The sequence below is a fragment of the Manis pentadactyla genome, chromosome 12, assembly GCF_030020395.1.
Source record: "Manis pentadactyla isolate mManPen7 chromosome 12, mManPen7.hap1, whole genome shotgun sequence".
NCBI classification, from domain to species: Eukaryota; Metazoa; Chordata; class Mammalia; order Pholidota; family Manidae; genus Manis; species Manis pentadactyla.
Genome location: NC_080030.1, coordinates 9,275,469 through 9,302,934, shown reverse-complemented (window position 1 = coordinate 9,302,934; position 27,466 = coordinate 9,275,469). Strand labels below are relative to the sequence as shown.

The following is a 27,466-nucleotide window of genomic DNA, read 5'->3' as shown; positions in this document are numbered from 1 at the left end:
GCCTTAGAAGAACGAGGTCCTCAAAATCAAGCTCTTCAGAAGTGTAAACTTGGGCCCCTCCCTACAATAACATGGACTTGGGAGTCGGAAAACTAGAACCTTTCCCTGTTCTGCCACTTGGTAGCGCTGTTAACTTAGCTTCGGAGGCTGTTCCCTCGTGTCAAGCAGTCATCGCGGTTCTCTACCTTACGTCTTAAAGCCAGTTACCAATTTTCTCATCACGGTGACCTTGAGCAATCTAAACTTACTTTAACCCATTTTATCAATACATGTCCCATTAATTTTATCAAGTTTTGCTTCATTCTCAATCTCTAAGATCTTTATGTGAACAACAACAAAAAAAAGCAAGATGCAGAGTGTCTATTATTTAATGTGAAAACCAGCAATAAAAATATAATTAGGCACCTCTGAGAATAAAACATCTGTGTAGAGATACATAAAGAACTTGACACTAGCTGCCAAGGAGGAGGGCATCTGGGGAGGCAGACTGAATTCGTCCTCTCATCTCTTACATCCTTTTGCACATTTACTATTTTGTATCATGAGAACAGATTCTCTATTCAAAATCCTAAATAAAATGTAAAAAGAAAAAGCAGTAGGTACAGCATGCACCCATTTCTGTAACCTTACCTTTTTAACAAGAGTTATAATTTGGAGGCAAAGATAATTGTACCTAGAGGTTTTAAAAAAAATCATCTACCCAGAAACCGAGGCCCAGGAGGTGCACTGTTCTTGGTTACATCGGGGAACGCAAACCTAGGGCAGACGGTAGATCTTGCATCCTTAACAAAGCAGCTGCACCGTCCCTACTTTCGTAAGGCAAGAAGTCTCGAATGACCTCTCAATATCTGTAGGAAGGAAACCTTTCCAATGATTCCTCGCTCCGAATCCCGGCAGCGTCTGAACAACGGTCTCGTACTTGTCAACCTGCCTAGCAACTGCCCGTGTCGTGCGCCAGCCCGATCCTGACACTGGAGGGGAGCGGGGTTAGTTTAGGCACCGACTGCACATCGGGGATCTCAGAGACGCCCAAGAGGATTCAAAGACCCTAGGCTCGTAAAGACAGGGTGCTCGGCCCCCAGTGCCTTAACTTATGAACCCGGAGCTGTGGCTCCCAACCGTGTGAGTCGCTGACCCCGCCAGGCTCTTTCACGAGCTGGCTGTGAATCCACTAGTCGGGGCTTTTTCTTGCCTGGGCCTCGGGTTTCTCCATCTGTGAACGGAGGACTGGAATATCCCGACCAGGCCGGCTCTGCCCTTCGGCGGCCCAAACCTGGAAGGCCGGCCGCGCTACACCTGAGGCTTGTGGGACCAAAGAACCGGTGCCGGTCCCGGAGCAGCAACGGGGAGCTCGAACCGGCCGTTTCTCGCACACCGTCTCTGGTCCTCTCCGCCTCCCGCGGCATATGTGGGAAGAGATCGAACCTCCAAAACCGAGGTCCGGCCACTATGAGGACTTAAGTTCACGCGCCCAGCCTCTCAGTACCGTTTCCGCCACTGTACACACGGCGACAGACGTAAGATGGCGTAAGATGGCTGCCGCACTCGCAGCGGCAGGCAGGCTCCGCCCCTCGCCCGGTATCACGTGGTAATCGTAGCTAGAAAACCGCCATTGACAAAAAAGAAGGCGTCCTCATCACATGACACAGGCCTACCAATAAAGCAGAGGGCAGGGGCAAACCGTCCTTATCACGTGGCCAAGGACTCGAAATTTTCCATCATCACATGATCACGCAAAGATCTCCAAAACGGTCCGATACCGTTTGACCTGTCATGCAACAGCTTTGCTCTTATCACGTGATCAGGCCCGCCCCCTCTTTTAGTTCCTTCCTCTCCGGCTGGGCCTGCGCAGTACTCTGGCCGGTCACGTGGCCCCGCACCTCCCCGGCGCGCGCCCGCCAGCCCGCTCGCCCCCGGCTCCTCCTCCTGTTCTCGCCATTGCAGTTGGACTCAGCAGCCCGGTGCGCACCGCGTGGCTTTTGGGGGGAGACCCCGGCGGGCTGTGGCAGGAGGGCGGTGGTGGCGGTTGCGGTCGGGGAAGGAGACGCTGACAAGGTAAGCGTCAATGTGGCGGCGGCCAGGCCCGCTCCCTCCTCTGCCCTTCCCCCCGCCAGTCCTCCCACTCGGCGCGGGCCCGGCTGAAGGGTCGCGGTGACAAGGCCTGGGGCGCTCGGCGCTCCCCGCCATCGCCCGGCCCTCTCACCCCAGCGCCTGGCCCATTCCTCCCTCGCCAGCTTCGCTCCCGCGCTCGGCCGTTACTCTCCCCCATTGTGCCGAAGAAACAAAATGGCGGCGGCGGCGGCAAGGGCCCAGTGCGCGCGCATCCGCCCCCCCTCACGGCCCCTCGGCCCACGGCGGCGCCTCGCGCGGGGAGGGGTGCGCGCGCACAGAGCCCCCGGCCGCCGGGGCTCCCGGGCCCGGCTTTGTCTGCTGCGGCGCCCCGCGCGCACGCGCACGTGCCGGGAGCACACACCCCCTCAGGCCCGGAGCATCCTGGTCGGCCCGGCGTGGGCGATCCTCCTCCTCACCCCTTTTCCCTTTTTGTCCCTGTCCCGCTGCGGGTTTCTGGAGGGTCCCAGGTTCCCAAGGCGGGAAATGTCGCCTCCTTTGTCTTTACATGGCGCGGAGAGGCGTACGCCCTACTTGGCACCCCCCATCTCGTCGGGGATTGCAGAGGAGGACTAAGTGGGTTCGTGGAGTCCCCAAATCTCTGGTCAGCCAGCCCTTCCCCGTGTCAGGATCTGTATTTGGCAGAAGGGATACGCTTTCTCTTTCGTAACTTAGGGTCTTCACGATGTTGATTTTTTTCTAGGTTGGTTAGGATTTGCATTTTCCCACAAAACTGTGATTTGGGTGCGATATTTGAGTGCATTATAATCTGTAAGATGGGGACCCAATATGAGAGTTTAGAATTCTTTCTACCTTTTTTCCTCAGGTAGTTGAACGACTCACATTCTTGGGATTGTTCTTGAGGTTCTGCACCGTTTAGTCCTCTGCCTAGATGAACTGCTTGGGGTGGACAATGATCGTGCTGTCCCCCAGTCCAGTGTGTAAGGTTAGGGAGAGTAAGCCCTGGCTTCTCGGTATTTCCAAAGTTGAAAGTTGCTTAGAGGACGTTAGCGGATCAGCAAGGAAGCTCAGTTTGCCTGAGAAGCCTCCCTTTTCTGGACTCAAGTATTTCAGTGATTCTGAATCTGTGTTTTTTATTGCCTAGGAGCTTGTTCTCTTTAAAGTGAGTGGCCTGGTGGTATATGTGGGGTCCACAGGAAAACACAAGGTGCCACGTGAAGTTAGGACTCAAATCTAGGACTTTCAGCTCTTTTCCTCAAGTGGTTGTGGCGGGGAATCTCCACGGGTTGCTCAAGTGCAGCCACAATGCTTTGTGATCTCGTGGCATGTAGCTTCTGCAGGCTCTGAATAAAGTATAGAAACCCAAGGCTCATTCACACCTGGAAAAGCTGGAAGAAAGTCCCCAGGGCACTGGCAGTTGCCACTATTCTTGTCCCTAGTCCTGGGGTTTTTGCCCCAGAGCTGTCTCTTGGCCATGTGGGCAGCTCCTTGTCCCTGAGATTTGTGAATGGGGTCTGTGCAGGCCCTTGTGTTGTCTGGAGTTGACTCTGGAGGCTGGCAATTACTGCTGGGCTTGGTCTTGCCAGCTCTGGGCACTGATTTATCAGACTCTCCCTACCCTCCTGGAGCTTGAACAAGCCTGGGAATCACCATCTTTCTGAATCAGAATGCTGCCTAATCCTTTGTAGTTTTTGTTTTTCTGATTGAACTTGATTAGTGCCTATAGGAGAAAATTCCTTTGGCTCCTTCAAATACATTTAAGAGTTTTTTGAGGAAGCCCATATTCCTGGAAGAGAGGCATATAGGGCTGTTTCACTTCATACTTACACTCTTCCTGTCAGAAAACCACATTGGCAAGAGCGGCTGCTAATACTTGATGTCACATGTATGGTGCCCGTGTTCATTTTGCCTTGACTATAAATTCACCAGATAGGGACAGGTGGAGTTACTGATGAGGAAAGAGCCTTCTGTAAGTCCACAAGCCTCATCTCTTTAGGAAAAAATAGGCAGGTCTTGTCTCTAGGCTTCGACAAAATGGGGGTTGGAAGTGTTCTTACTTCTGAAGAGGCTTTAGAAGCTTCTGGGGACTGGAAGAGCACCCTACTCTCTGATAGACCTCTCTCGCCATCCTCCCCACTTCCAGCTGATTCCACCTTTTACGGCTCAGAGGGGACACTCCTTTCCCATGAAACTTGAGCTTTCCCTGCAACTATGCCTCCTTGGATTTAAGAGTCCTGCTGCATTTTGTCTGTAAGTTGCTTAGCTTTGTTTAGGTTCGAAAGATGTGTAAATGTCACCATCTAGTATGAGCACGTATGTGTCACAGTGGTGCTATTTTATTTGAATATTGCATTGATTGAACCTTTGCAGGAATTTGGGTTTTCTAGGCTCTAAATTGGAAGCTTTTCATCTTAGCAAAGGCTTGGGAGGGAAAAATCTGATTTCTATTTCTGGCAGACGAGTTGGAATTAGAGGCAGATAGTGGTTTGACTGAAGTCTACACACAGTGAGTGAAGCGGGGCAGGGCCCTGGAGGGATGAGGCCAACTTTGGATCCCTGCTGCAGCATTTGACAGTTTTGTCTGAAGCCACGGGCTTCCTGCTCTGCTTTGTTACTCAGGGTGAGTCGGTGCTGCCTGTCTGGTGCTCGCAGCATTATAGAAATCATAGAGCAGGGCGTGCAGGTGTTTCTCAGGGAGCCTTGTCAGCGTACTGACTTTTAAAAAGTGTTTTCTTGCTGTATTTATGCTCTATTAAATCCCTATGAGATTTTGCCAAGACAGCACTTTATAGGTGATCTTGTTATAAATCCCAGTTGGAAAGTCATATGGACTTTTAGTAGTCTGCTGTTTTCCGCTGTCTTGTGAAAGGGATGTCCAGTTGAAACATTTATTTTCTCTTCTCACTAAATGACCATATAATGAAGACATTGAAAATGTAAGTACTAGTTGTAACAGGAAACTGAGTTCACTATCCAAGGACCATTTTTTGGGGGGCCATATATGATCACCAAGAATCAATTAGTTAGAAAGTTGAATGTGCATCCTTCTATTAGAATATGTAAATTTGCTCCAAATTATTTTTATAACATAGGTGGTTGGCGAGAAGTGGTGCAGTTGGCAGTTTGAAGTCTATGGTAATTTTTTTTAAATGTTCTGAACAGCCATCTTAAACAGTTTTCATTAGGATTGTGGTTCAGGGTCAAGGGTAAGTTCTTATTGGGATAATCTTCCAGGCCACTTCGTCTTCTGCTGCTTGCCTTTGAACTATTTTCTTCCTCTTGCGCGCGCTCGCGCACGTGTGTGTGTGTTTTCAAAGAATAAAATGTTGCAGGTTAGGTTTCCTTTGCAGTACATTTAGATTTTTTTCAGGTTGCTAATCCTTGTTATGTATTCATAATTCAAAGAAACAGGGTAAATGTCAACAATATGGAAATAACCAGCCTGGCCCCATGGTTCATAGCGGCACTTGCTAAAGGTCTGTCCTGTGGATGACCTGTGCAGAAACCTCGCAGGAGGGAATAATACCTGTACAGTAAATGAGGTCTGTAGGCTGCCCAGGGAAAGCTCACCAGTGACCCCAGCCTAGCAGAGCCACGTGCAAAGGAATGCGAGCAGAGAGGTGAACTGAGCCAATTTTGGTGAAGTTACTTGAGTTCGTTTTTTAAAATCTAGGGCTTAGGCTCCGAAAAAACACTTTGTTGCTTATAAAACTTAACAGGCAACCACCGTATGACCCAGCATTTCACTCTTGGGCACCTACCCCAAAGAAATAAAGTTTATACTCACACAAGAACCAATACAGTAATGCTCACAAAAAAATACCAGTACTGTTCAGAGCAGCTTTTTATTTATAATAGTCCAGAACTGGAGACCTCTCAGATGCTCTTCAGCAAGTGCAGGATTAAATGAGTGGCAGTGAGACATCCCCACCATGGGATACTTCTTAGCAGTCAAGAAGGGCAAGCTGCTGGTGCGCACACAACTTGGACGAGTCTTGAGGCAGTGATGCTGCATGAAGCAAACCAGTCCTGAAAGGTCACATACTCTACAATTCCATCTATAGAACATTGTTGGAATGCCGAAATTACAGAAATGGGGAATGGATTCATGCTTCCACGGGTCAGACATGGGGGGTGGGGGTGGTTGAAGGTGCACATGACTCTACAGGGCAGCAGGAAGGGTCCTTGTGGCAGCACTGGTCTGTATCTGACTGTGTCCATATCAGCTGTTGTGGTTATGGGACTGTCCTTTAGTGCTCACTACAGTTTGCAGATGATGTCACTGGGGGAACTGGTTTAAGAGCGCACTTGAGCGCAGTGAGACCCCTTAGAGACAGGCATGTGGAGCTACAACTGTCCCCAGATAAATTGCATTTTTAAAAGGTACTCTTACCCACTAAAATAATTTACATGTCTGCATGTTAATATTTAATGTTCCCTGAGAGGCAGTCTTTTTTTTTTTTTTTCTTAACTAGGGGAAAATAAACACTTCTGGGAGAAGTACACAAATTAAGTTGCATACCAAGTTAAAATCCATGGCTTCTACATGGGAGGGTTGCCACCGCCCCCCACCAAATGTGGAAGCTTTCCTAAGCTTGTTTCCTGGAAAGGCGGTTTGGTCATTTCCACTTGGGGTCATGGGAAGCATCTTGCTATATTAAAACATTTCTATTGGTTCATCCAAGAGTAATTGAAATTACTCCTTTGATGCATTGCATTTGCAGTTTTATGTTTGATAAAACATTTTTCTCCAAAGTCACCTTTACTGCCTGTTTGCAACTCTTAGACATGGTTTTCATCTCATTTTTTACCTCGCTCTGAATAGGTAGGAATTTAGTGGACGTCCTACAGCTGTCAGGTGGAGAGGGTGGGTGCAGACTAGGGGGTTCGGTCTCCAGGACCCATGGGTGCTCCACAACACCAGAGGGCCTGGAGTCCTGGGCCTCACAGACCACTTGGAGATCCAGAAACATTTGAGGGAGCAGTCTGTATTTGCCCCCCTGTTATTTATTAAGGAAAATATCCTTTTAATTATCGTATGCTGTCTCCATCTTTTCAAAAGAAAAAAGGACATTTTAACACTGAAAATATGGGAAGGAAAATAAGGTTAAAGGAAAAGAAGCTTGCAGTTTCTGAAAATCTTTATTCCAAACATCACAGCTCCCTGTAAACTTGTCAAACCACTCTTGCAGGTAAAACTGGCAATCATTGCAGTAGACTTCAGAGGTGTTGAATATGAAACTTTCTGAGCATGGCACCCATAACCAGACTTTATATTGGCACCTTTTGGCTAAGCTGCTTTGTCTAAAATTATTTTCCATGTGTCCTTCATTGATGACATCAACCTGTAAAAGTTTGAGGAGTCACTCAAGAGTGGCCTTCACACTCCCGGATAGGCTGGCTCCAGAGGTCGGGAAGCCAGCAGGGTTGGGTCCTTGTGCATTTCAAGGCCTAACTCAGTCTCCTTAAGATGAGCATTGGCCTCAGGACAATCCCCCAGTGTCGCTGGAATAGCTGTAGGGTTTTGTGAAACACCCCAGCATGTGTAACCACTCTGGAAGATGGGTGGGGTGCTACCTGGTAGGGTGTTGTCACCACACCTGTTCATTCATTCTGCAGACATTTGTCGATCCACACATGCTAACTTGGGCACGTTTCTTTTCCAACACTTCAGTAATTCTGCATGCTGCGGGTGGGCTGGTTTCAAGAACCAAAAAAAGAAACTGGATCGCTTCACGTTAAAACATCCCAAACCACATAGAGGTCATGTTTAAAATCCTGATCCTTCTCCATTCATTCCTTCCTCGGGTTCCTTTTCAGAGAGGCTGAGCTGGTAAAAAACCAGGCTTTGCTCGTGTCCACGTTTGAGTCATAAATGTGGTTGCAGGGGCAGCTTTGTGCGGCCCTTCCCAGCTTTTGTTTCACGTTAGGTTGGTGGACGCATCAGGGTACTCTCTGCAGGAGGTGAGTGTTGAGGGCCTCCCTAGCAGTGTTCCTCACTAAAAATCTTGAAAAGCAGTTTTCTCACCCAGAAGACCCTTGTGTCCATTAATAAAGTGGATTCTCTGGTATTGAGACCAGAGCAGGTGGCTTCTGAGAGGCTGATGTGGATGACAGGTGCGGGCTCTCCTGGATAGAAACAAATGCGGCCCGTTATCCTGCCCCGCAAGGAAGCCTTTAACTGCAGCTTCTCGGTCTGGGTTTCAGTTCAGATCATTAGTCCTCTTACTCACATTACCCCCCTGAATTGGACCCATCCCCCAAGGAATGGTCTAAGGGAACAGAGCCCAGGACTGAGTGGACCGTAGGTGACGCGGTGTGGTCAGAGCCAGCCAGAGCTCGGTGAGTCCCTTCCGGGGCCGCCTCACAGCAGAGGAAGTTAGCGAAGGGCCCGCTGCACCAGTGGCTCTCCCACGGCCTGGGTTTTCACGGGGAGGGCAGCAGATGGAAGCCACATGCAGGATGGGGCCGAAGACAGGCGCCCCCGGGAGAGGGCATGACCTTGAGGTGCTTCGGTAGAAGGGGAACCTCTGCTGCTGACCTCTGTCAGGTGGTGTTCTCAGTAGGGTTCCCCACCTCAACCGTGGGTGAACGTCAGTCCCTGTAATGATGTTCAGAGTATGGAGTTGGGGTGTTGTCTTCTGGTATTGGTGAATTAGGGTTTTTCTTAAAGTATTGTTATGGACACACGAATTTGTATAAATTTAATGTGCTGAATCAGTTTTAGTTATTATATATTTGTAACATTTTGTTACGAAAATTTTCAAACGTACACCAGAGGTGACAGTTCCACAGTGTACACACTGTAAATGCACCTGAGGTTCTACATTGCCATTTGACTGTACTTGGGTGTTGCCTGTCTCTCTAATCCATTCTTCTATCAGGCCGCTTTTATTTATGTATGTTTTATTGAAATATCTTTGGCCTATAGTAGTTGGCTTTGTTTCTAGGATGCATTTCAAAGTAGCAGAAAGTTTCAATCTTCTAAATATTGACTAGAGTACAGTGTTTATTTACAGTTCTTTTTGTCTTTTGAAGTAACTGCAGATCTTGAGGGCACCATTCAGTGGGTTTTGACCACTGCATACACCCAACCTCTGCCAACATGTGGACCGTGAACATCACCCCAGAAAGCACACTTGCCAGGAGCTCCCTGCCATCACTCCCAGGGACCATACCGATTAGTTTTGCCTGTTCTAGAACTTCATACAGGTGGAAGCATTTTTTTAACACTCAGTTGCCCCACATGTAGCTAGTGGGAGCCCTTACAAGCCAGCTCCTTATCCTCAGACAAGCCTCTGTTAGTCTCTAAGAGCTTTCTTGCTTTCTGACACTGCACCGTGAGCCTGGCCCAGGTACATAGTTCTTTTGTTAGGTGCTGAATCAACCATTTCTCCAAGGAGCTCCTTTCAGTGTGTTTTAGACAATATCAGTCCTACAGAGGCCTGAATAAAAAAGCATTAGCCACCTGGAGCCTTGGTTTAAGCTCTGTGTTATTTTAAAGTCTCTTATGTTGGGTAAATGTGGAGGAGGAACATAAGATGTAGAGGTGCTAAGAGTACAGCGAGACTTTGGCACCTGGCTGGGCATGGAGGGCAGGCCAGGCAGCCACAGCCACTGAAACGGCACTTGCCTGCGGGTCCATCGCTGTCCCAGAAGCTCTCCCGGGGCCTGGTGCCAAGGAGGTGCATGCCAAATTGATAAATACTGTTCTAAACATCAGCCTTCATTAACAGATTGATGAGGTTCCAGCATAGACATGGTCGGGAGTGGTGGCGGTTTAACACGGGCTGCTCACCATTGGGCTGTGATTTCTGATGGCCTGCTGCTCATCCATTTAGCACTGGCATTCTGAGCTTTGGTTTAATTTTTAGAGGACCTGCCGTGGCTGTGTCTCTCTAAGAGTGCTTACATTTACTGTGCCATTAAAAAACTTGGGTGGGACTTCTCAAACCTGCACAAAGGAACCACAGTATACCCATCCCCCCATTTCAGTAGCTACTGCTGTTTTGTGGTCTCATTTCATCCTTGTCCCCTTCACTCCTTGCCTCCCTGGAGTATTTTAGAGCAAATACCAGACATGTATTTGTCTTACTTACCTTACATGTGTATCTAACAGATACATTCTTTTTGAACACAGCTATGATATCATTCACTTCTAGCTGAATGCACGATAATTCCTTAGGATGGATGTGTCTTTGCTTGCCTCTCACCATTTAGCTCCCACAGCATCCTGGCAGATAGAGATCCTGTTGGTAGTAGAAGTTGGTGGCATTTTTGAGGGTCTGTGGGATTTGTGGTATACGTTCTCCATAGGCTGACTGGTTTAATTTTCAGGCCCCCTGCAAAGGTAGACCACTTGCCTGTGGTCAGTGTGGAAGGAAGCTTCAGGGCCACTCAGCTAGTGATGGGGCAGGTAGGCAGGGTCCCAAGCCTGTCTGTGTGGAAGGCCCCACTTAGTGGTGACCGAGCGGTTCACCAAGGGCCCACCATGAGCAGGCAGCAGAGCCCAGGGACTTGTCCTCTGCCCCTGCCTTCTCGAGCCCTCCCTACCGTGAAGCCTTTGTCCCACCTGTCCTTTCGCCTGGCTGTGCAGGGCTGTCACCTCCCATTCCACCTCTAGAATTTAACATTCTACTTTGGAGCCCTTACATTTGCAATAGGATGGATAGGTGGCCCTGAAGCATCGTGGGAGTCTCGTTCGGCCAGTCGTGTTAGCGTGTGCCCTTCAGGTGGCACTGCGGGGCTGGTAACCGGCTGGTAACCGGCTCTGGCTGAAGGGGCTCGCAGCTCAGTGGTTGGACTCCTATGTTGTGTGTTATGCTGATGGGGTGTTTTTTTGTTTACTCATTTGGAAGATTTCAGTGGGGACCAGACTGTTTGCACAGAGTGGGAATTGAGTAGGTTGTAGTCAGCATGTTATTTAGAGTTCAGAGTTGTAATTATAGCTACGTTTGTCCTGAAAGCTTCCGTTTTGCACTTCAGTTGTCTCAGCCTCCCCAAAACTGAACCGGCAGGTGTGTCCACATGGTGCAGTGGTCACACCTACCCAGCCTTCAGAAGGCTCCTTCCTTTCCATTTGGCAGGAGCCCGCTGGGGCCTCTGTCTCCTGCTTTCCTTCCATCTCTCTATTTTCTTCACAGTCCAAAGTTCCTTTCCTCTCTTTGCCTTCTGCAAACACCACGATTTTGGTGAATATTTCTCAGCCAGTCCCATCAGTTGGAGGCTTGTTCTTTTCTGATTTTTTTTTTTTTTTTTTTTTTTGTGAAAATGGGCATACTTTACACGTAAAGAAATGGTAAAAGAAATTAGAAAAGGAAGCACAGATCATCTGAGGGTGGGCCTGAAGTCAGACTTGGCTTCTTGAAACCAGCCATTTTCATTTTTAGGGAATTTTATAATTAGTTGTCAGTGTCTTGGCTTAGCAGTGGTTACTTGGAGATAAAGATGTGTCCTGTTGTGTTAACAGGGCCCCCTCTGAGGCAGGACTGCTGTCTTCTGTCCTGTTGAGTATCTGGCTGCTAAAATTCATCCATCTATGAAATACTTGAAACTAAAAACATTTTCTGATCTTATATAGATAGTTGAAGTATTGATAACACCAAGGAAATCTGTCACAATTTGAAAGGATAAGCAAAAATTTGATTTCCAGACACTACAGAAAAAGAAGTAAAAATGGTAAGAAAGTTTTCTTTTTGATCACAGATACTGCTTCTTCCTGTCATATGCGGAGCTGTTGGTAGCATTCCTCCAAAGCATTTGATTCTGTTGCCATTTTTCATTAGACTCTTGGATGATAAAATACTAACTAGTAAAAATAATAAAGTGTGTAAAGTAGGGCCTCCTTCCTCCCCCTCCTGGAGAAGGAACACCTGTTACATGTGGTGGTTCTGTTTCTCAGGCCCTCAGTCGTGTTCCTATATAGTCTTAACTATGCCACGAGTGATAAAGCATAATTCCGAGTCGTGCGGATTTAGACGATAAGCAGTGGGCTGCTTGATGTCTTGCATTGTTTTTAACTGAGTTTTTCCGTTTCCAGCGCCCGATGCGAATTTTTGTGAATGATGATCGCCACGTGATGGCAAAGCATTCTTCCGTTTACCCAACCCAAGAGGAACTGGAGGCAGTCCAGAACATGGTGTCCCACACAGAGCGGGCCCTCAAAGCAGTGTCTGACTGGATAGATGAGCAGGAAAAAGGCACTGGCGAGCATGCCGAGTCTGAGAACGTGGACGTAACCCCAGAGGATGAGACCAAAGAAGGGGCCGGGTGAGTGTGAAGTTCTGTGGGATTTTTTTGCTCTTTCTAGGGAGACTGGCCAGTGCAGGGGTGAGCATCTCCTTTTCTAAGAAAGTCCAGCCTTTCCGGGGCCTCTGGGTTCTGGCCAGACTGGATCCCTCACTGAGCATGCATTGGTCTGTCCCACAGGGATCCGAAGGCAGAGCACATGACCAGAACCTTGCGGGGTGTGATGCGTGTCGGCCTGGTGGCGAAGGGTCTGCTGCTGAAGGGTGACTTGGACCTGGAGCTGGTGCTGCTATGCAAGGAGAAGCCTACAACTGCCCTCCTGGACAAAGTGGCTGACAACCTGGCCATCCAGCTCGCTGTGAGTGTGACCACCTCCCGCGGGCGGGTTTGGGATGTGCTTGAAGACATGGGGCAGAGGAGATGCCCAGCCAAGAGGCACACTCCTCAGCCTTGGGCAGGAGGCCGCAGAGCCCCTGAGGTGTGACCACAGTGGGACCCAAACCCTCTGAGGACCGAGTGCCTGCCATGCTCCAGGCTGCACTATCGTAGGGCTGTGCGGGCACAAACTTCACATCAGTGCTCTTTTGGTGGATGGATAAACTGATAGTACAGAATTACTAACTTTTCCTTCCTGATCCAAATCTGAGCATACAACCTTTTTTAAAAACTTATTTATGTGTCTGGTTACAAAAGTAGTAGTACATAAATATAAATAATAGACTGGCATTTCTTGGTTATTTACTATCCCAGACCGTAGGCCAGATGTCCTCCCCACACATAACCCTCTCGTCCTCTGAGATAGGGTTTTGTCGTATGAGTACTTTGGAAGATGTGAGTAGGGTGCAGGGAGCTGAGTAGCTGCCCCCTGCCTCCCGGCTGGTGAGTTCTGGGTGCCACACTGCCACTCTCTGCCTGCTTGGGGCCCCTTTCCCCTGCATGTAGTGACAGGATAAGCCAAAGACAAGTCAAAACCCTAATGAGAAGTTTCACTCCTTAGTAGGAAGCACACGCTGTTCGCTTCTGTATGTCACCACGCATTCTGTTGCCTGGTGCTGACAATTTGGGATTTAGGGCAGTGATCAGAAGTGAGATGGGGCACTCATGCAGATACTTCTGGGGAGATAGGTCAGGCGATTGAAGCCCTAGACAGTTCAGCTGTAGTGGTAAGTAATTTTATGTTAATTTTAATCCACATCTATAAAAATTAATTGATAACAATTAGGTTGATGTAAATATTTCTAAAGGAAAGGTAGCTTTTGTAAAGAGTCAGTCTTTAAAGAAAATACCAAATAAATTACTGCTTTATTAGATAGTGTTTTTTGACTAGGGAACTCTTGTTCCCCGGGGGACTTCTGGCAACATGGAGACGGTTTGGGGCTTCACAGCAGGAGGAGTGGGCTATTAGTGGCATCTCCAAGGTGGAGGCTGGCAGCGCTTCTTAACATCTTAGAGTGCACAGGTCTGCCCTACAGCCAAGAATGGCTGGGCTCAGAGGACCCACAGTGCCTCTGGCGGGACCCAGTTCGGTTCCCAGAATGTAAGTGTCTCCCCCATGGCGTGATATTACTTTGCTTTCCTTAACAAAAATCATACAAACTTGATTTATCTTCATTAAAGCATATAAACCAGTGTGAAGAAGAAAACAGAAATCAGACTGTGGCGAATAGCTTTTTATAGAAATGTGCATCTACAGCAAATACACACTTCTGTGTGTGTGTCATGTGATAGTGTCTCACTCCAGAGCTTTTGCTCCACACTGACGGCTGCTCACCCAGTGGAAGTTCCAGTGGCTGGATGCCCACCCTGGGCTGACACTGTGCTTTCCCTACTGCGTCTGGTTTGAGCCTCCTGCTGCCTTGTGTAGGCCATGCCACTAAGGCCCTTTAATGAAGTAGAAATCATAGTCAGTGGGAGTCAGTGGTTTGTCTCAAAGTTCCACAACTACCACATGACAAAATGAGGATTCCCACTCTTGTCTGCTTCCAGACCCTCAACTCTTACTCATTATAAAATATGAAGATCACTCCTCTCTCTATATACACAGTCCATTTCCTGTCTGGAATCCCTAGGAAATGGCTAGAGGCCTGGCCAGCAAAGAGGGCAGTCCTGGCCCCCACCTGAAGACACTGCTGTCACTACACCGCGGGAAGCTGGCCTGTTGGCCGCAGCAGCAGCCAGCAGAGCCACATACAGCTAGCTATTGGTTGCCTTGAGGAGAAAGTGTGTTTGACAGCTGCCTTTTCTTTTGTAGGCTGTTACAGAAGACAAGTACGAAATACTCCAGTCTGTCAATGACGCTGCAATTGTGATAAAAAACACAAAAGAACCTCCATTGTCCCTGACCATCCACCTGACATCCCCCGTTGTCAGAGAAGAAATGGAGAAAGTGTTAGCTGGAGGTAGGCAGGCTGAGAAAGGCCAGCAGGACTCTGGAACTTGGTGTTCCTCGCCATCAAATGTGCTACTCAGTTTTAGGCGGCTTTGCTAAAAGGGTGTCAGCGTAGTGTGGCCTGCCTGTACCCTGAGGTCACGTCTCCCATTTGGTTTCAGTACTTGGGAGTTTGATGAAACGGTGGCACTAAAAGTGAGTAGCACTTTTCATGGAGGATTACACCTCTTGTGTTCTATGTCCACCCTTGCACATGCTCGTCACTGTCAAACTTGGTTTTCCTGTTGAGCCATTTCTGGCCTTGGAAAAGCGTGTCCCTGGTGATTGTGTATGGCTTTCGCATTGTGGAGGACAAGAGGTGGTTCCTGCAAAAACATCGCATTGGCGTTGTGCAGACAGCTTGTGTTGCACAGAACCTAGTGCTTCCTTTGTCCTCCTCCACTGGTGGCGGGGACCTCAGCTGCGCCAACTGAAATGCCAAGAGCCGAGAGAGAGTTTTGGATAAAGTTTTGAACAGTCGTACGGTTTTCTGACAAAAACCTCAGGCACTGATAATGCTGTCAGGCTTCAGAGTCCACCCTGGGCCCCTCGGGTGCCCCTTCTGCGGGGCTGTTTTGGAACGCAAACCTCACAGAGTAAAGGGGACGGGCGTTACCCAAACCTCTGACCCACAGATGGCGGGCGCGGCAAAGGCTCCAGTTTCGTTGTAACACGGGCTCACGCCCAGTGCCCTTATTGCCGTTCTTCGATTACCTTCGGCTCTGATACCTGATTCTGACTAGCAAAGCCCCTCCGGTTCATCAGTTTAGGGACGCTGGACCTTTGACCAACAGGACTCTCTCTGTCAAGGGCTGGGGCTGAGGCAGTCCCGCCTGGCGGGCGGAGGTGGTCCCCACGGCCGCAGCTCCTCGGGATGGCCCCTGTGGGAAGCAGAGAGGGAATTCATTTCACTCCCCCCACCTTTTCTGTTTTTGTTTTTGTTTTTTTGCTACTGAAATTCTCAGCATAGTGAATTCATGGGCAATCATGGGGAGGAAGTGAGGGAATAGTCTTGGAGAAGATAGGCTCCACTTATCTGTCCCCTCCCCGTGGGATGATTCCTTTTAGAGTAACTGCCTGCTTCTGTGTTTTTCCCTTTGTTTTTTTTTTGTTGATGGTGGTTTTTTGTTTTTTGTTTTTTGTCTTTTTTTTTTTTTTTTTTTTTTTTTTTTTTAATTTTTAGAGGGGCCTCCAATTTTTACTATCTCCTCTTGGGGCAGAGTTAAACCCACTCTAACTTCTCCTTCCCTGGTCAAGGGGGGAGATGACTTGAGATGCTGGGAGCCTCAGCTGCCCTTTAGGAAGCTGCCACATCCCCTTTCCACCTGACAGAAACCCCTTGGTCAAACTGTACCTTGTCTTCTTATTCCATCCATGAATAGAAACGCTATCAGTCAACGATCCCCCGGACGTTCTGGACAGGCAGAAATGCCTTGCTGCCTTGGCGTCCCTCCGCCACGCCAAGTGGTTCCAGGTTTGCATTTTGTTCTTCTATTTGTCTTTTGATAGAGAATTCCTAAGTTTTAACTTGGCTAACTTTCACCATAAAGTTTTGGTAACATTAAAGATCGATGTGCATAACTTAGCACCTGCAGGCATGCAGTTGCTAAAGGAGTGCGCATAACAAATTCGACTCCCCCAAAGGAGGCCCATGACTGAGCAGGCAGGGTGCTGCTGCTTTGTGCCAAGAGTAAAACATTATTCACATCCACGCGGTGAACTTGCCGCAGACCACACACTTGATGGTCTCGAATGGTCATCGTTTGCCCTTGACACAGTAGCACCCTGAGACTTGTGTTTTTCATGTTTGCCTTGTGTTCCGAGAGGTGCCTTGGAGTAAAAAGCCTGTGCTTTGTTCCTCTAGGCCAGAGCCAATGGGCTGAAGTCATGTGTCATTGTCATCCGGGTCCTAAGGGACCTGTGCACACGTGTGCCCACCTGGGGTCCCCTCAGAGGATGGGTAAGGCACCTCATAGCAATGGCTACCCAGGGGTCAGGTGCATGGGGACCTTCTCCCATATCCCAGGAGTGCCTTGTGATAGCCAGGCTGTAGTAGCCCTTCAGCTTGTGGCCAATAAATGTGTCCCTTTCAGAGCTGTTTGTTGAGCAGCTGCTGTGTGCCACACCAGCGGGGGCATGAGAGCCAGACTAGGAGGACCCTGCCAACCCCCATCCCTGGAAAGCACAACCTGGGGAGGGGCTGGCCTGGCGACATGCTCACTGTGACATACTCCACTCGGAGGAGGAGCATTGGTAGCTGCTCTAGGGTAGACAGGTTAACAGACTGAGGCCAACTCTGAGTAGCTGCCTGTCTTTCTACAGCCCATAATAAGATCAGTCTTTGTATTTTTTAATGGCTGCATTTTAATTATAAGTCCCTACGTAAAGACCTCAACTTTGCCTCGGCCCACACATCCTGAAAGATGTAACGCTTGGCCCCATAGGGGAAGTCAGCTGGGCCTGGCTCTGGGTGACCCGTCTTTGGTGTAGCCCAACTTGGGAAACTGACTTACGAACTGGGGGGCTGTGACTCACCTCAACACACACACGTGCATACACACACACAGAGCCTATGGACCATTGCTTAGCGTCGGCTGGCGTCCTTCCAGACACAATGGCTAACCATTCCTCTTGCCTTGCAGCCTCTTGAGCTTCTCTGTGAGAAGTCCATCGGCACAGCCAACCGACCCATGGGCGCCGGCGAGGCCCTGAGAAGAGTGCTGGAGTGCCTGGCCTCCGGCATCGTGATGCCAGGTTGGGGCCTTGTGCTTTGCAAGTTGCAGGGAAAGGACAGGGATCAAGGCCCTGAGACCACTTCCTGGAGGGTCCCCAGAGCGGGTTAGGGCAGCAGCATCCCGTTGTCCCCCTAGGGCTGAAGCATGTGACTACCCTCTTGCACCATCATATCCAGCCCTGTGCCGGCTCCGCAGCTGTGACTCAGGGCGGATCCGGGGCAGTGGTGACCCACTCCCACGCGAGCTCCTTGCTCTGAGACACGTGGATTATTTCTCTCGTGGGCTGGATGCCGAGTGGGTCACCGAGCTCACTGTGTTTTCCAGAGCTGGGTGTGGATGGGGCGCGGGGGGTAACGCACCTGGTTCCCTCAGCCAGCACGACTCTTCCGAGATGCTAAAAGATAATCCTCTGCATATCTTCCTTGTTTCCTGCCTTCAGATGGTTCTGGCATTTATGACCCTTGTGAAAAAGAAGCCACTGATGCCATTGGGCATCTAGACAGACAGCAACGGGAAGATATCACACAGAGTGCGCAGGTATAGTCGTCGGCATTGCCACCGTGAGCCCTTACCCAGTCTGCAGTCACGGGCTTCCAGTTCCGTCACTGGGTATCTCAGGGTAGCCACTGGACTCGTAGGCTCAGGTCCGGGGCTGAAAGGCTAAGGGAATCGTGCCTGATACAGGGCGCCCCAATCTGGGCTGCTTCTTTCCCCTGGTGCCACGCGTGGTTGTCTCCTACCCGCTCTGCCTGCTTGAGTGCCGTTTTCGGACACTGAGTTCAGCGGGGAGATGTATTTACTGGGTGGACTGCTCCAGGGGTCCTTCCCTTGCAGGCCCACCATCCACCACGTGGCTCCGTGTGGCAACTAGTCCCCAGGTTGGGGTCTCCTGTATTCCTCTCGAGGGGGGTGGTCACAGGCTGGCCTTCCCCCACAGCAAGGCTAGGCCCTGCCAGTCAGGCCCTCCCCTGGCTGCTGGGGGACCCCTTGCTGTTGTAGGGGAGACCGTTAGCAGCCCCCTCAGTTCCCGCCCCCTTCAGAAGGCATTAGTGAGCGCACACAGTGGGCCAGGCGTGCAGGCAGTTGAGTCAGACTCCTCTTCCCCTTCTCCAGCACGCTCTGCGGCTTGCTGCGTTTGGCCAGCTCCATAAGGTCTTGGGAATGGATCCTCTGCCTTCGAAGATGCCCAAGAAACCAAAGAACGAGAACCCTGTGGACTATACAGGTATGCATGCCACAGGGGCCCAGGGCTTGGGCTCCCAGCAGAACGCCAGACAGAGTCTCAGCTGCCCTGTCCTCATGTTTCCCTTCAGTGCAAATCCCCCCGAGCACCACCTATGCCATCCCGCCCATGAAACGCCCAATGGAGGAGGATGGGGAGGAAAAGTCTCCCAGCAAAAAGAAGAAGAAGATTCAGAAGAAAGGTACAAGCATCTAATTGTAGTGTTGTCTTGCTCTCCTGGTGCTGGCTAAGGGTCACCCCAGAGTGGCCAGGCACCTGTGTGAGCCTTATTTTTCATGGATGTGATAGTTAAGTCCTTTTCAAGCGATTAAGTAAAGCCTTGGTAAGACCACACACGGGTGGGCCGAGCAACCTCACAGGTGACCACAGGGTGGGTGTGTGCCTGGGAGCAGCATGGGCGAGGCCTGGGCCCATGTGGCCACCCAGTCCACTGGGCCATGTGACAGGAGGCCAGCAGAACAGCCCTCCCCACTCAGCACCGCTTCTCCAGAGCGACATTGGCGTGTTTCTCTCTAGAGGAGAAGGCCGAGGCACCCCAAGCTATGAATGCCCTGATGAGACTGAACCAGCTGAAGCCAGGGCTACAGTATAAGCTGGTGTCCCAGACTGGGCCGGTCCACGCCCCCATCTTCACCATGTCTGTGGAGGTAGATGGCAACTCATTTGAGGCCTCTGGACCATCCAAAAAGACTGCTAAGCTCCACGTGGCCGTTAAGGTAAGTGTGGTGGCAGCTTTGTATATCTTGGGCTTGTCCTCCAGACGGCAAGTGCAATTCCTTTGTCTTGGGCTCCCTGAGAGCCGTTGTCTCCTGTTTGGACCCTTGGTGTGGGCAGCATGAAGTTTAGGGGGAGGCGTGTGGGCGCTGAACTGGTTAGGCTTTTGAACACTCACCAAGTCACGTGTCAAGAATGCCTTCATCACTGTGGCTGATCGACAGAGGGTCCCCAAATGTGGCTGGGCATCAGAGACCCCAGGGGAACTAAAGGGAAAAACAACCCCCACATTGCTGGATGTACCTCATGAGCTTCTGATTGAGGGTCCCTGGGGAGGTGGGGACCCAGTGCCGAACCCTTCCTCCCTGAGGGTCTGGCGGGTCTCCATTCCGCAGGTGTTACAGGACATGGGCTTGCCTACGGGCGCCGAAGGCAGAGACTCCAGTAAAGGGGAGGACTCGGCCGAAGAGACAGAAGCGAAGCCAGCCGTGGTGGCCCCCCCCCCCGTGGTGGAAGCTGTCTCGACCCCCAGTGCCACCTTCCCCTCAGATCCCACTGCCGAGGTGAGCACATGGTAGGCGCTGGAGTGCCAGCACGATGGTGCCCTGTGTCCTGCAAGCTGGCACAGTTACTGTCCTTGCTGTTGTCCCCCAAAAGGGTAACCTTGTAGCCCAGGAGCCTGCAAAGGGAGCTGGGTGTGAGCATTTGTGCCAGGCCTCAGAGGGGCTGCTGATGTTGACCCAGCACTCACGGTGCTCCTTGTCGAGAGTGTACAGGTGGGGGTGGTCCCAGGGCTGGGATGCCCACAGATGGCTTCTGAGGCCCGGAGGCCGGCAGGGAAGCAGAGCAGAGGCCTCTGTGCTGACTGGGGAGCTGCTGCCCTCCTCCTTGTGCCGAAACCCCTTAGCTGAGCTTGTCGGTTTTTTCTGTTTTCCCTGAGAACGTAAAACAGCAGGGGCCGATCCTGACCAAGCATGGCAAGAACCCCGTTATGGAACTTAACGAGAAGAGACGTGGCCTCAAGTATGAGCTCATCTCAGAGACAGGGGGCAGCCACGACAAACGCTTCGTCATGGAGGTGAGCAGCCCAAGGGCAGGCAGGGCCTTGGGGTGAGTCTCCCTGCCCCGGAGGGAGGGCCAAAAGGAGGGTGCTGGCCCTCCTGACATACGCCTATTCTTCCCAGGTGGAGGTGGACGGACAGAAGTTTCAAGGTGCTGGCTCAAACAAAAAGGTAGCGAAGGCGTATGCTGCCCTTGCTGCTCTAGAAAAGCTCTTCCCTGATGCCCCTCTTGCCCTTGAAGCCAACAAGAAGAAGAGAGCCCCCGTGCCTGTCCGAGGTGGACCGAAATTTGCTGCTAAGGTAGTGGTCACCCCCGACCTCTAGCCTTGGGGCGTGTTCTCCTGTGATCTGAGCGTGGGGTGATTCAAAGTGCCTCTGTTCTCTCCCATCCAGCCTCACAACCCTGGGTTTGGCATGGGAGGCCCCATGCACAACGAGGTGCCCCCGCCCCCGAACCTTCGAGGGCGGGGCCGCGGAGGGAATATCCGCGGCCGAGGGAGAGGAAGAGGATTTGGTGGCACCAACCATGGCGGCTACATGAATGCTGGTAAGGACCCTTGTCCTGTGCTGACCCCGGGGGCTGCGCTTGCTCCCTGGGGTCCGGCTGAGAGGCAGGGGCCCGGGCTGCCCACCTCCACCTGGGTAACCCTGTTTGTTCCCTTCCAGGCGCGGGCTATGGCAGCTACGGATACGGAGGCAACTCAGCAACGGCCGGCTACAGTAAGTGTGTGTTTCTCTTTGTCTGAGCTTGGGAAGAAGCCGCAGCTTAGCTCCAGGCCCGAGTTAGAGCCGGGTGGCCCACCAGCAGCAGTCTCCTTGAGATTTTAAGAGTGGACGTTCCTTTTCTTGTTGATTAGGTCAGACCATCCTGAAGCCCCCACCCTGCCAAAGCATAATTTAACTAAATGTTAGCACACATGCTTGTGTGACTTAAAAGTTCTGTAAAAGTCAAAATTTTAAATTTCTCTGCTTTAAGCCATGCGAAGCACCAATCCTGTGAATATGCTTTTCCTGACAGTGCACAGCTCTTGTCTTGAGAAGGAGCCTTCATTGGGGGGTTACAGGAGCAGAGAAATCTAAAACATGAATTTCAAATGTGGCGCTCTGTGCCATTTTTCAAAAGAATTCTAATTTTTTTTCTCTGCTCTGTCTCCCCCTTTTGTAGGTGACTTTTTCACAGACTGCTACGGCTATCATGATTTTGGGTCTTCCTAGAGCATCTAAAAGTATTGCACACAAAATCAACTTTTTACTCCACAATTTTCTCCAACTCCAAAACCCAAAGTGTCCGTGCTGTGCCCCTGTGCTTCACTGGGTCTCTCCACCATGGCTTGTCGCCGCAGCTTGTCTGAGACTCTTAGCCTGCAGAATTTAAGACATTGGCAGTTTTTATCGTGATTTGCCTTTGAACTTGGTCATACTGAAGTTCACAATAAGTGGAAAACAATTTTCAGAGAATGCATTTTTGTGCAGAATTGCACAGAATTCTAGAGCCAGCGCTGGTCAGCATCAAGGCAAAAGCCCACCTTTGCTTTTTATGGAAAGCATTACTTTATTTAAGAGACAGATACTGATGCATTTTAATCTACCTTTGTCTTAATTTACAGCAGGTTTTGTATGAATTTTTAACCTTTTAACATATTCCCAAATCGTGTTGATGCCTTTGACAGTAATGAAACGATTTCACCACATCTGAAGCCAGAGCAACCTGCTTTTTTTCATAAGCATGTAAAACATCTGGAACACTGGGAATTGTGTATTGTGCTAAGTTAACCTCTCCCGTCTTTTGTAAATGCTCTGGTGGGTTCTTGTTTGGGAATGTGATGTTCTATGGCTGGTTTAGCTAGAGGTGAACTCTCAAAGGTATCAAAACTGTGCTTCCATCAGTAGTGCCAGAAACAGACAGGCTTTGAGGGAGAGAGAGAACGCGGGATTTTGCAAGTCCTCATCACAGCTGCAAATGCATGGGAGTTTTGTTTTTGTTTTAAATGGGGCTTTAAAAACGAGCAGAAAGAGCCTACTATGTAGCCTGTGTAGCCCACCTCCCCTTTGAAGAGCCAGCCTCATAGCTTGCTGCCAGCAATGGTGGCTCTAGCAGGTTCCAAAAGGCCTGGAAGCTTCTGCCTTCTCTGACGGTGCAGATTGAGTCTGTGGCTTCTCTCTGTGCAGAGGCCCACAGAGCTATTTAGGCTCTTTACCGAGACCCCTGTCTCCTGATGGGAGTCCGTGGGGACCCATCTCATGTCTGCCCTCAGCAGTTCATTCTCTCTGCAGAGAAGCCTGCCTCTGTGTTGACTTGCAAGATTTTGTGTTTCATTCAGACAAAAACTGGTCAAAACAGTTACTGCAGAATTTGTTTGCAGAGGTTTGAAACATTCAGTGAAACTTTTTAAAACTTTGATTGCATGATGTATTTTTTTTTTTAGAAAGTTATTGTTTGAGAATAATGTCTTTTTATACCAGGAAATAGTTATCCTGAAATGACATTGAAAACTTCCCCTCCCCTTTATTTTTTTTTAATCAATACATGTGAAAGTAACAAGCCCTCAGTACTTGGTGTCTTCATTCATTCCCGGGCTTGAGGAGGGGCAAGATGGTGCTCAGGGCAGCTGAGGTGGTGGCACTGAGGGGTCTGCGAGGGGCCTCCTGTCCCCCAGCCGCCCTGCTGAGCCTGTGCATGTTTGCTGTCTTGCGTTGTGGGCCGCGGCCTTCCCCTTGTTTTGGCTTTGTTGATGGGGGTGGGTGGAGAATGCCCAAAGGAAGTAAACTGATGTCTCTGATCAGTTCAGTCCTGGTTATGGTTCAGATGAACCAGGACCCAGCAGTGTGGGGTGCCCGGCTCCCAGTGGGTGGAGGGCACACGAGGACCCCCAAATTAACCCCACCGAAAAGGTTAGGTACCCTTGGGGAGGAAGGACAAGGCTGTGTGGGAGCATCTCCTTCCCGTCCTATCTACCCTAAGGTCCAGCCGCTGTCTGCGGACTGAGATATGCCCAGGCCCTCCACTGCCCCACATGAATGCTCGGCGGCCCCTGGCTGGGCTGGAGAGCCACCCACGTGACCTGTCCTCCCCTCCCCCACCTGATCTTAGCTGACCCATCCCCATCGGCCCAGCCGAGTGTCTGGCGGGGGCAGTGTGCTGACCAACCTGTCTTCTGGGGCCCATACTTAGTGACCAGAATGGGAGCCTTACCATGGCATTCTCAGCTTCAGGGCCTGAGAATGTGGGCCCCTCGCTGCCCGCTTGCCAGTCTGCTGCTGCGTCCTGCCTGCACCCGGCAGCTCTCCTGGGAGCAAGGAGGCTCCCTCTTGGGGGCTGCCTGAGGCCCTGCCTGGATGTTCTGGTTCCAGCCTTAGCCTCCTTTCCCCAGAGGCTCTGGGGTCACTCCTTAAGTCATGTGTTTGCCCGGGTCACACCAGTAGACACCCCAGGTCATTTGGCTAAGTCTCATTCACGCCTCCCAAGAACCAGGTCAGACTAGTTGGTCTTCCAGGAATGACATCAGTTGAAGAATGTCTCCTGGGGTGGCCCAGGCCCATGGCTGCAGAGCCTCTGTCAGCACAGCCGGGGGGAGGTGGGGGTGGCCAGCTGCTTCTCTGGGGCTTTGCTTTTCCTGTTGCCGTTGGGGACATCTGGGTAGCAGTCAGCTGGTCATGAATGTCATCCCGTGCTCGGATCCCATCTCATTGTAACATTGACATCTGCTGAAAAAGCTGCTGTCGCACGCTGCTTGGCAGAGATCCGTTGTTGTCATCAGCTGACCGGTGAGTGGAGCTGAAGGCTGGGCCAGCCCAAACCAGGCTGCATTGAGGACCGGAGCCACTGCTCCTTGCTCTTCTTCCTTTTCCCCGTGCCCTGGCCTGGGCAGTGGACTTACGGGTCAGCCTTCAGGGCCCACAGCTGCAGCCGCCCCTCTGTCCCTCTCCCGTCTCCCTGTTCTCCGCCTGACCTGCTGCCTTCCTGTTTAGGTCAGTTCTACAGTAACGGAGGGCATTCTGGGAGTGCCGGTGGCGGCGGCGGCGGGGGCGGTGGTGGCTCCTCAGGCTACAGCTCCTACTACCAAGGCGACAACTACAACTCCCCAGTGCCCCCGAAGCATGCCAGCAAGAAGCAGCCTCATGGGGGCCAGCAGAAGCCCTCCTATGGCTCCGGGTACCCATCCCACCAAGGCCAGCAGCCGTCCTACAACCAGAGCCAGTACAGCAGCTATGGTCCACCGCAGGGCAAGCCAAAAGGCTACAACCATGGCCAAGGCAACTACTCCTACTCCAACTCCTACAGCTCCCCTGGGGGCGGGGGCGGATCAGACTACAGCTACGAGAGCAAATTCAGTGAGTTGGCTTCAGGGACTGCGGCGGCCTGGCTGGGGTCCCCTGGACTGGCAGAAAACCAGGTGGTGCTGGTGCAGGGCCGGCATTTGGAAGATCCTAGAGGCATTAGGAAGTCCCTCTGGCCCCGGTCCTGGCCGTTCCTTCTTGTCACCTTCCCCAAAAGCTGGTCTAGCGGAGGCTTGGGTTGAGGCTGGACCTGGGTGGAGACAGAGCTGGGCCGGTCGCTGTGAGGTGACCTCCAGGCATCAGCCTGCAGAGTTGCATACAGCCTCTAAGACAGCCTGATTACTTCTCCAGCTGCCTCCGGCACAGGTCCACAGCACTGGTGGCCCAGCCAGGACACATAGGTGAGGACCTCCTGTGGCAGGGCAGTGGTCAGTGTGTCTGGGGGACTGCAGGAGCTGTGCCGCCTTGGTGGGAGTCAGGCTACTGTGCAGCTCCAAACAGGTGGGAAGGCGAATGGACCTGGGCCTCAGAGCTTGGTGACTCAGCCGACCCAGAGTACGGTGGCCTTGCAGGATTCTAGCTGGACCCTGGTACTCCATGGTCGGACTGACGGGTGCCAAGTTTAAGTGGTCAGGACAGGGAGAGCTGCAAGAGGCCTAGGGTGTAAACAAGGGCCTGCCACCTTGAGTACCCCAGCATAAGAAACCAGGGCCACCCCAGCCATGTCTGCCCCAGGCCTGTAACACACTGTCTTCTCTCCCCAGACTACAGTGGTAGTGGAGGCCGAAGCGGCGGGAGCAGCTATGGCTCAGGAGGGTCATCCTACAACCCAGGGTCACACGGGGGCTACGGTGGAAGTTCTGGGGGCGGCAGCTCCTACCAAGGCAAACAAGGTGGGCCTGGAGTGGCAGGTGGCACCACATGGGGGGGTCGTGAACTCAGAGCCATTGGGGATGAACGCAGATGCTGTGAGGAGGGGTGGGGCTACCATGGCAGCTGCTGCCTGGCTTCCATATGGGGCAAAACAGAGTGGGCGATGGGGGCACCCAGCCCATAAAGAACACAAGCTTAGGCACCCCTCCAGCTTCTTGGCTTCTCAGAAGCCAGACACCTAGGAGTTGGGCTACTCTTAAATGTTGGCCCCTCTGTGGAAAAATGCTGACGGCACTGAGGGTTAGCCCGATGGGTGGCCCCTGGTTCAGGACGGCAGGCTCAGCCCATTACAACCCATTTCAGATACATCTGCTCCTGGGCAGATAACCCGCCCCGCCCTCACCATAAACCCGGGTCTGATGGTCCCACCTCACAGGGAGCTGGTGACAAGCAGACCTGGTGACTCAGGAACAGCAGTTAGAGCAAGCGGAGCCACCTGTTGCCATCTTGCTGGTGGGCGCAGCTGGGTTGGCCAAGTCCTAAGCTGTGGTCCCAGGGGTGGGCCGTGCCCCTCCCCTCTAACCTGCCCTCTCTCCCTTAGGAGGCTACTCATCACAGTCGAACTACAATTCCCCAGGGTCCGGGCAGAGTTACAGCGGCCCTCCCAGCTCCTACCAGTCCTCACAGGGTGGCTACGGCAGAAACGCAGACCACAGCATGAACTACCAGTACAGATAAAGCCCTGAGGGGTGAAGATTTGTACCTTCTGCACTTACCCCACCCCATTGTAAGATTCAGTTTTATGCATCACAGTTAACATGTCAGCCGGCCCCCCCAGGCCTCTTAGCCCTGCCCTGCCCTGTCCACGTTGCCATGTTGTGAGGTGCAGCTGGTCACTCCCATGACCCGTCCTGTGACCCATATTTAGCTGTGTTTGGGACTCCGTGTCTTCAGTGGTTTGTTAGTTGCCATTACAACTTTGTCCAAGTAGTTTTTTTGAGTTTTTACATTTAAGTATCCCTCTGTCTATTTACAATTGGTATTAGTGTTAACTCAGTTTGTCTTCAAATAGTTACAGAAGGGATACGTCATTTGTTAATGCTTTTGTGAAGTGAGTTAAACAAGCTTTCTGTATTTTAATGCTTTAGTGTTTCAGTTTTATAAGTGAAGATTTTATTTTAAAAACCAGTGGGAAAGAGTGGGTTTTTTTTGTATGTCTGGATCATTCAGGCAGCACATCTGAATTAAGCTGAATGTAGACAAATAAAGAAAAAGAAAACCGCGCCCGTCATAGGCCTGGGTGTCTGACCCACCAGCAGTGCAATGGGTAGGTTCCTTGACTGTTCCCAGCAAAAGGGAAGCAGGGCGGGGGCGGCAGGGCAGTCCCTGGCCACTAGAGAGGGCCCAGCTCCAGGCCTCTAGATGCCTTTGCTCCAAGGTTGGCTGGGGCCAGTACGTCATTACCTGGGAACTTCTAGACAGGTGTCCCTACAGGGTCCACCGCCTGCTCCTGGTAGCCTGCAGAGTGGCTTACAGCGGTCCCTGCTGGGGCTTGGGCACATAATTTAGCATGCTTTGTTTTCTGCTCTGTGAATTCTGGTTTTAGTGTTAAGGGCAATTTGCCATCACCATGGAGTAAAATGTCCTCATAGGTGTGGTACGTGTAACCTAATTTGAAAAAGGCTGATTGAGTCTGGCTGAAGCACCTTGGGGTCTTGGGAACTCTGCCACGGAACCGTCTGTGCTGGCAGGACGCTTTGTGCCTGTGGCTGCAGCCTTGCCCCCCTGGTGCCAACCCCTATCCAGAGGCTCCAAG

General features: G+C 51.2%; 1 protein-coding gene across 6 annotated transcripts; it reads left to right on the top strand.

Moving 5' to 3' along the window:
- Positions 1–1,860: 1,860 nt before the first annotated feature.
- On the top strand, positions 1,861–26,931 carry ILF3 (interleukin enhancer binding factor 3). Of its 6 annotated transcripts, none has more exons than XM_057489921.1 (20): positions 1,861–2,055; positions 11,651–11,748; positions 12,110–12,339; positions 12,499–12,676; positions 14,570–14,717; positions 16,129–16,220; positions 16,611–16,706; positions 17,389–17,500; positions 17,921–18,018; positions 18,595–18,706; positions 18,795–18,905; positions 19,241–19,440; positions 19,834–20,001; positions 20,379–20,516; positions 20,623–20,799; positions 20,893–21,046; positions 21,166–21,219; positions 24,469–24,753; positions 25,542–25,670; positions 26,252–26,931. In XM_057489921.1, the coding sequence occupies exons 2-20, from the start codon at positions 11,746–11,748 to the stop codon at positions 26,386–26,388; spliced, it is 2,622 nt and encodes an 873-aa protein (XP_057345904.1). In that variant the 5' UTR covers positions 1,861–2,055; positions 11,651–11,745; the 3' UTR covers positions 26,389–26,931. The 6 variants fall into 6 exon arrangements, with proteins under 6 accessions (XP_057345904.1, XP_036735194.1, XP_036735193.1 ...); XM_036879298.2 differs by having other exon boundaries at positions 1,862–2,055; positions 20,391–20,516; positions 24,469–24,831; XM_036879297.2 differs by having other exon boundaries at positions 1,862–2,055; positions 24,469–24,831.
- The last annotated feature ends 535 nt before the right edge of the window (positions 26,932–27,466 follow it).

Excerpts from the sequence above, each read along its gene's own strand:
- ILF3 (XM_036879297.2), top strand. Across the intron at positions 18,906-19,240 it reads GAAGAAGATTCAGAAGAAAG|AGGAGAAGGCCGAGGCACCC; the intron begins GTACAAGCATCT and ends GTTTCTCTCTAG. Across the intron at positions 20,517-20,622 it reads ACAAACGCTTCGTCATGGAG|GTGGAGGTGGACGGACAGAA; the intron begins GTGAGCAGCCCA and ends TATTCTTCCCAG.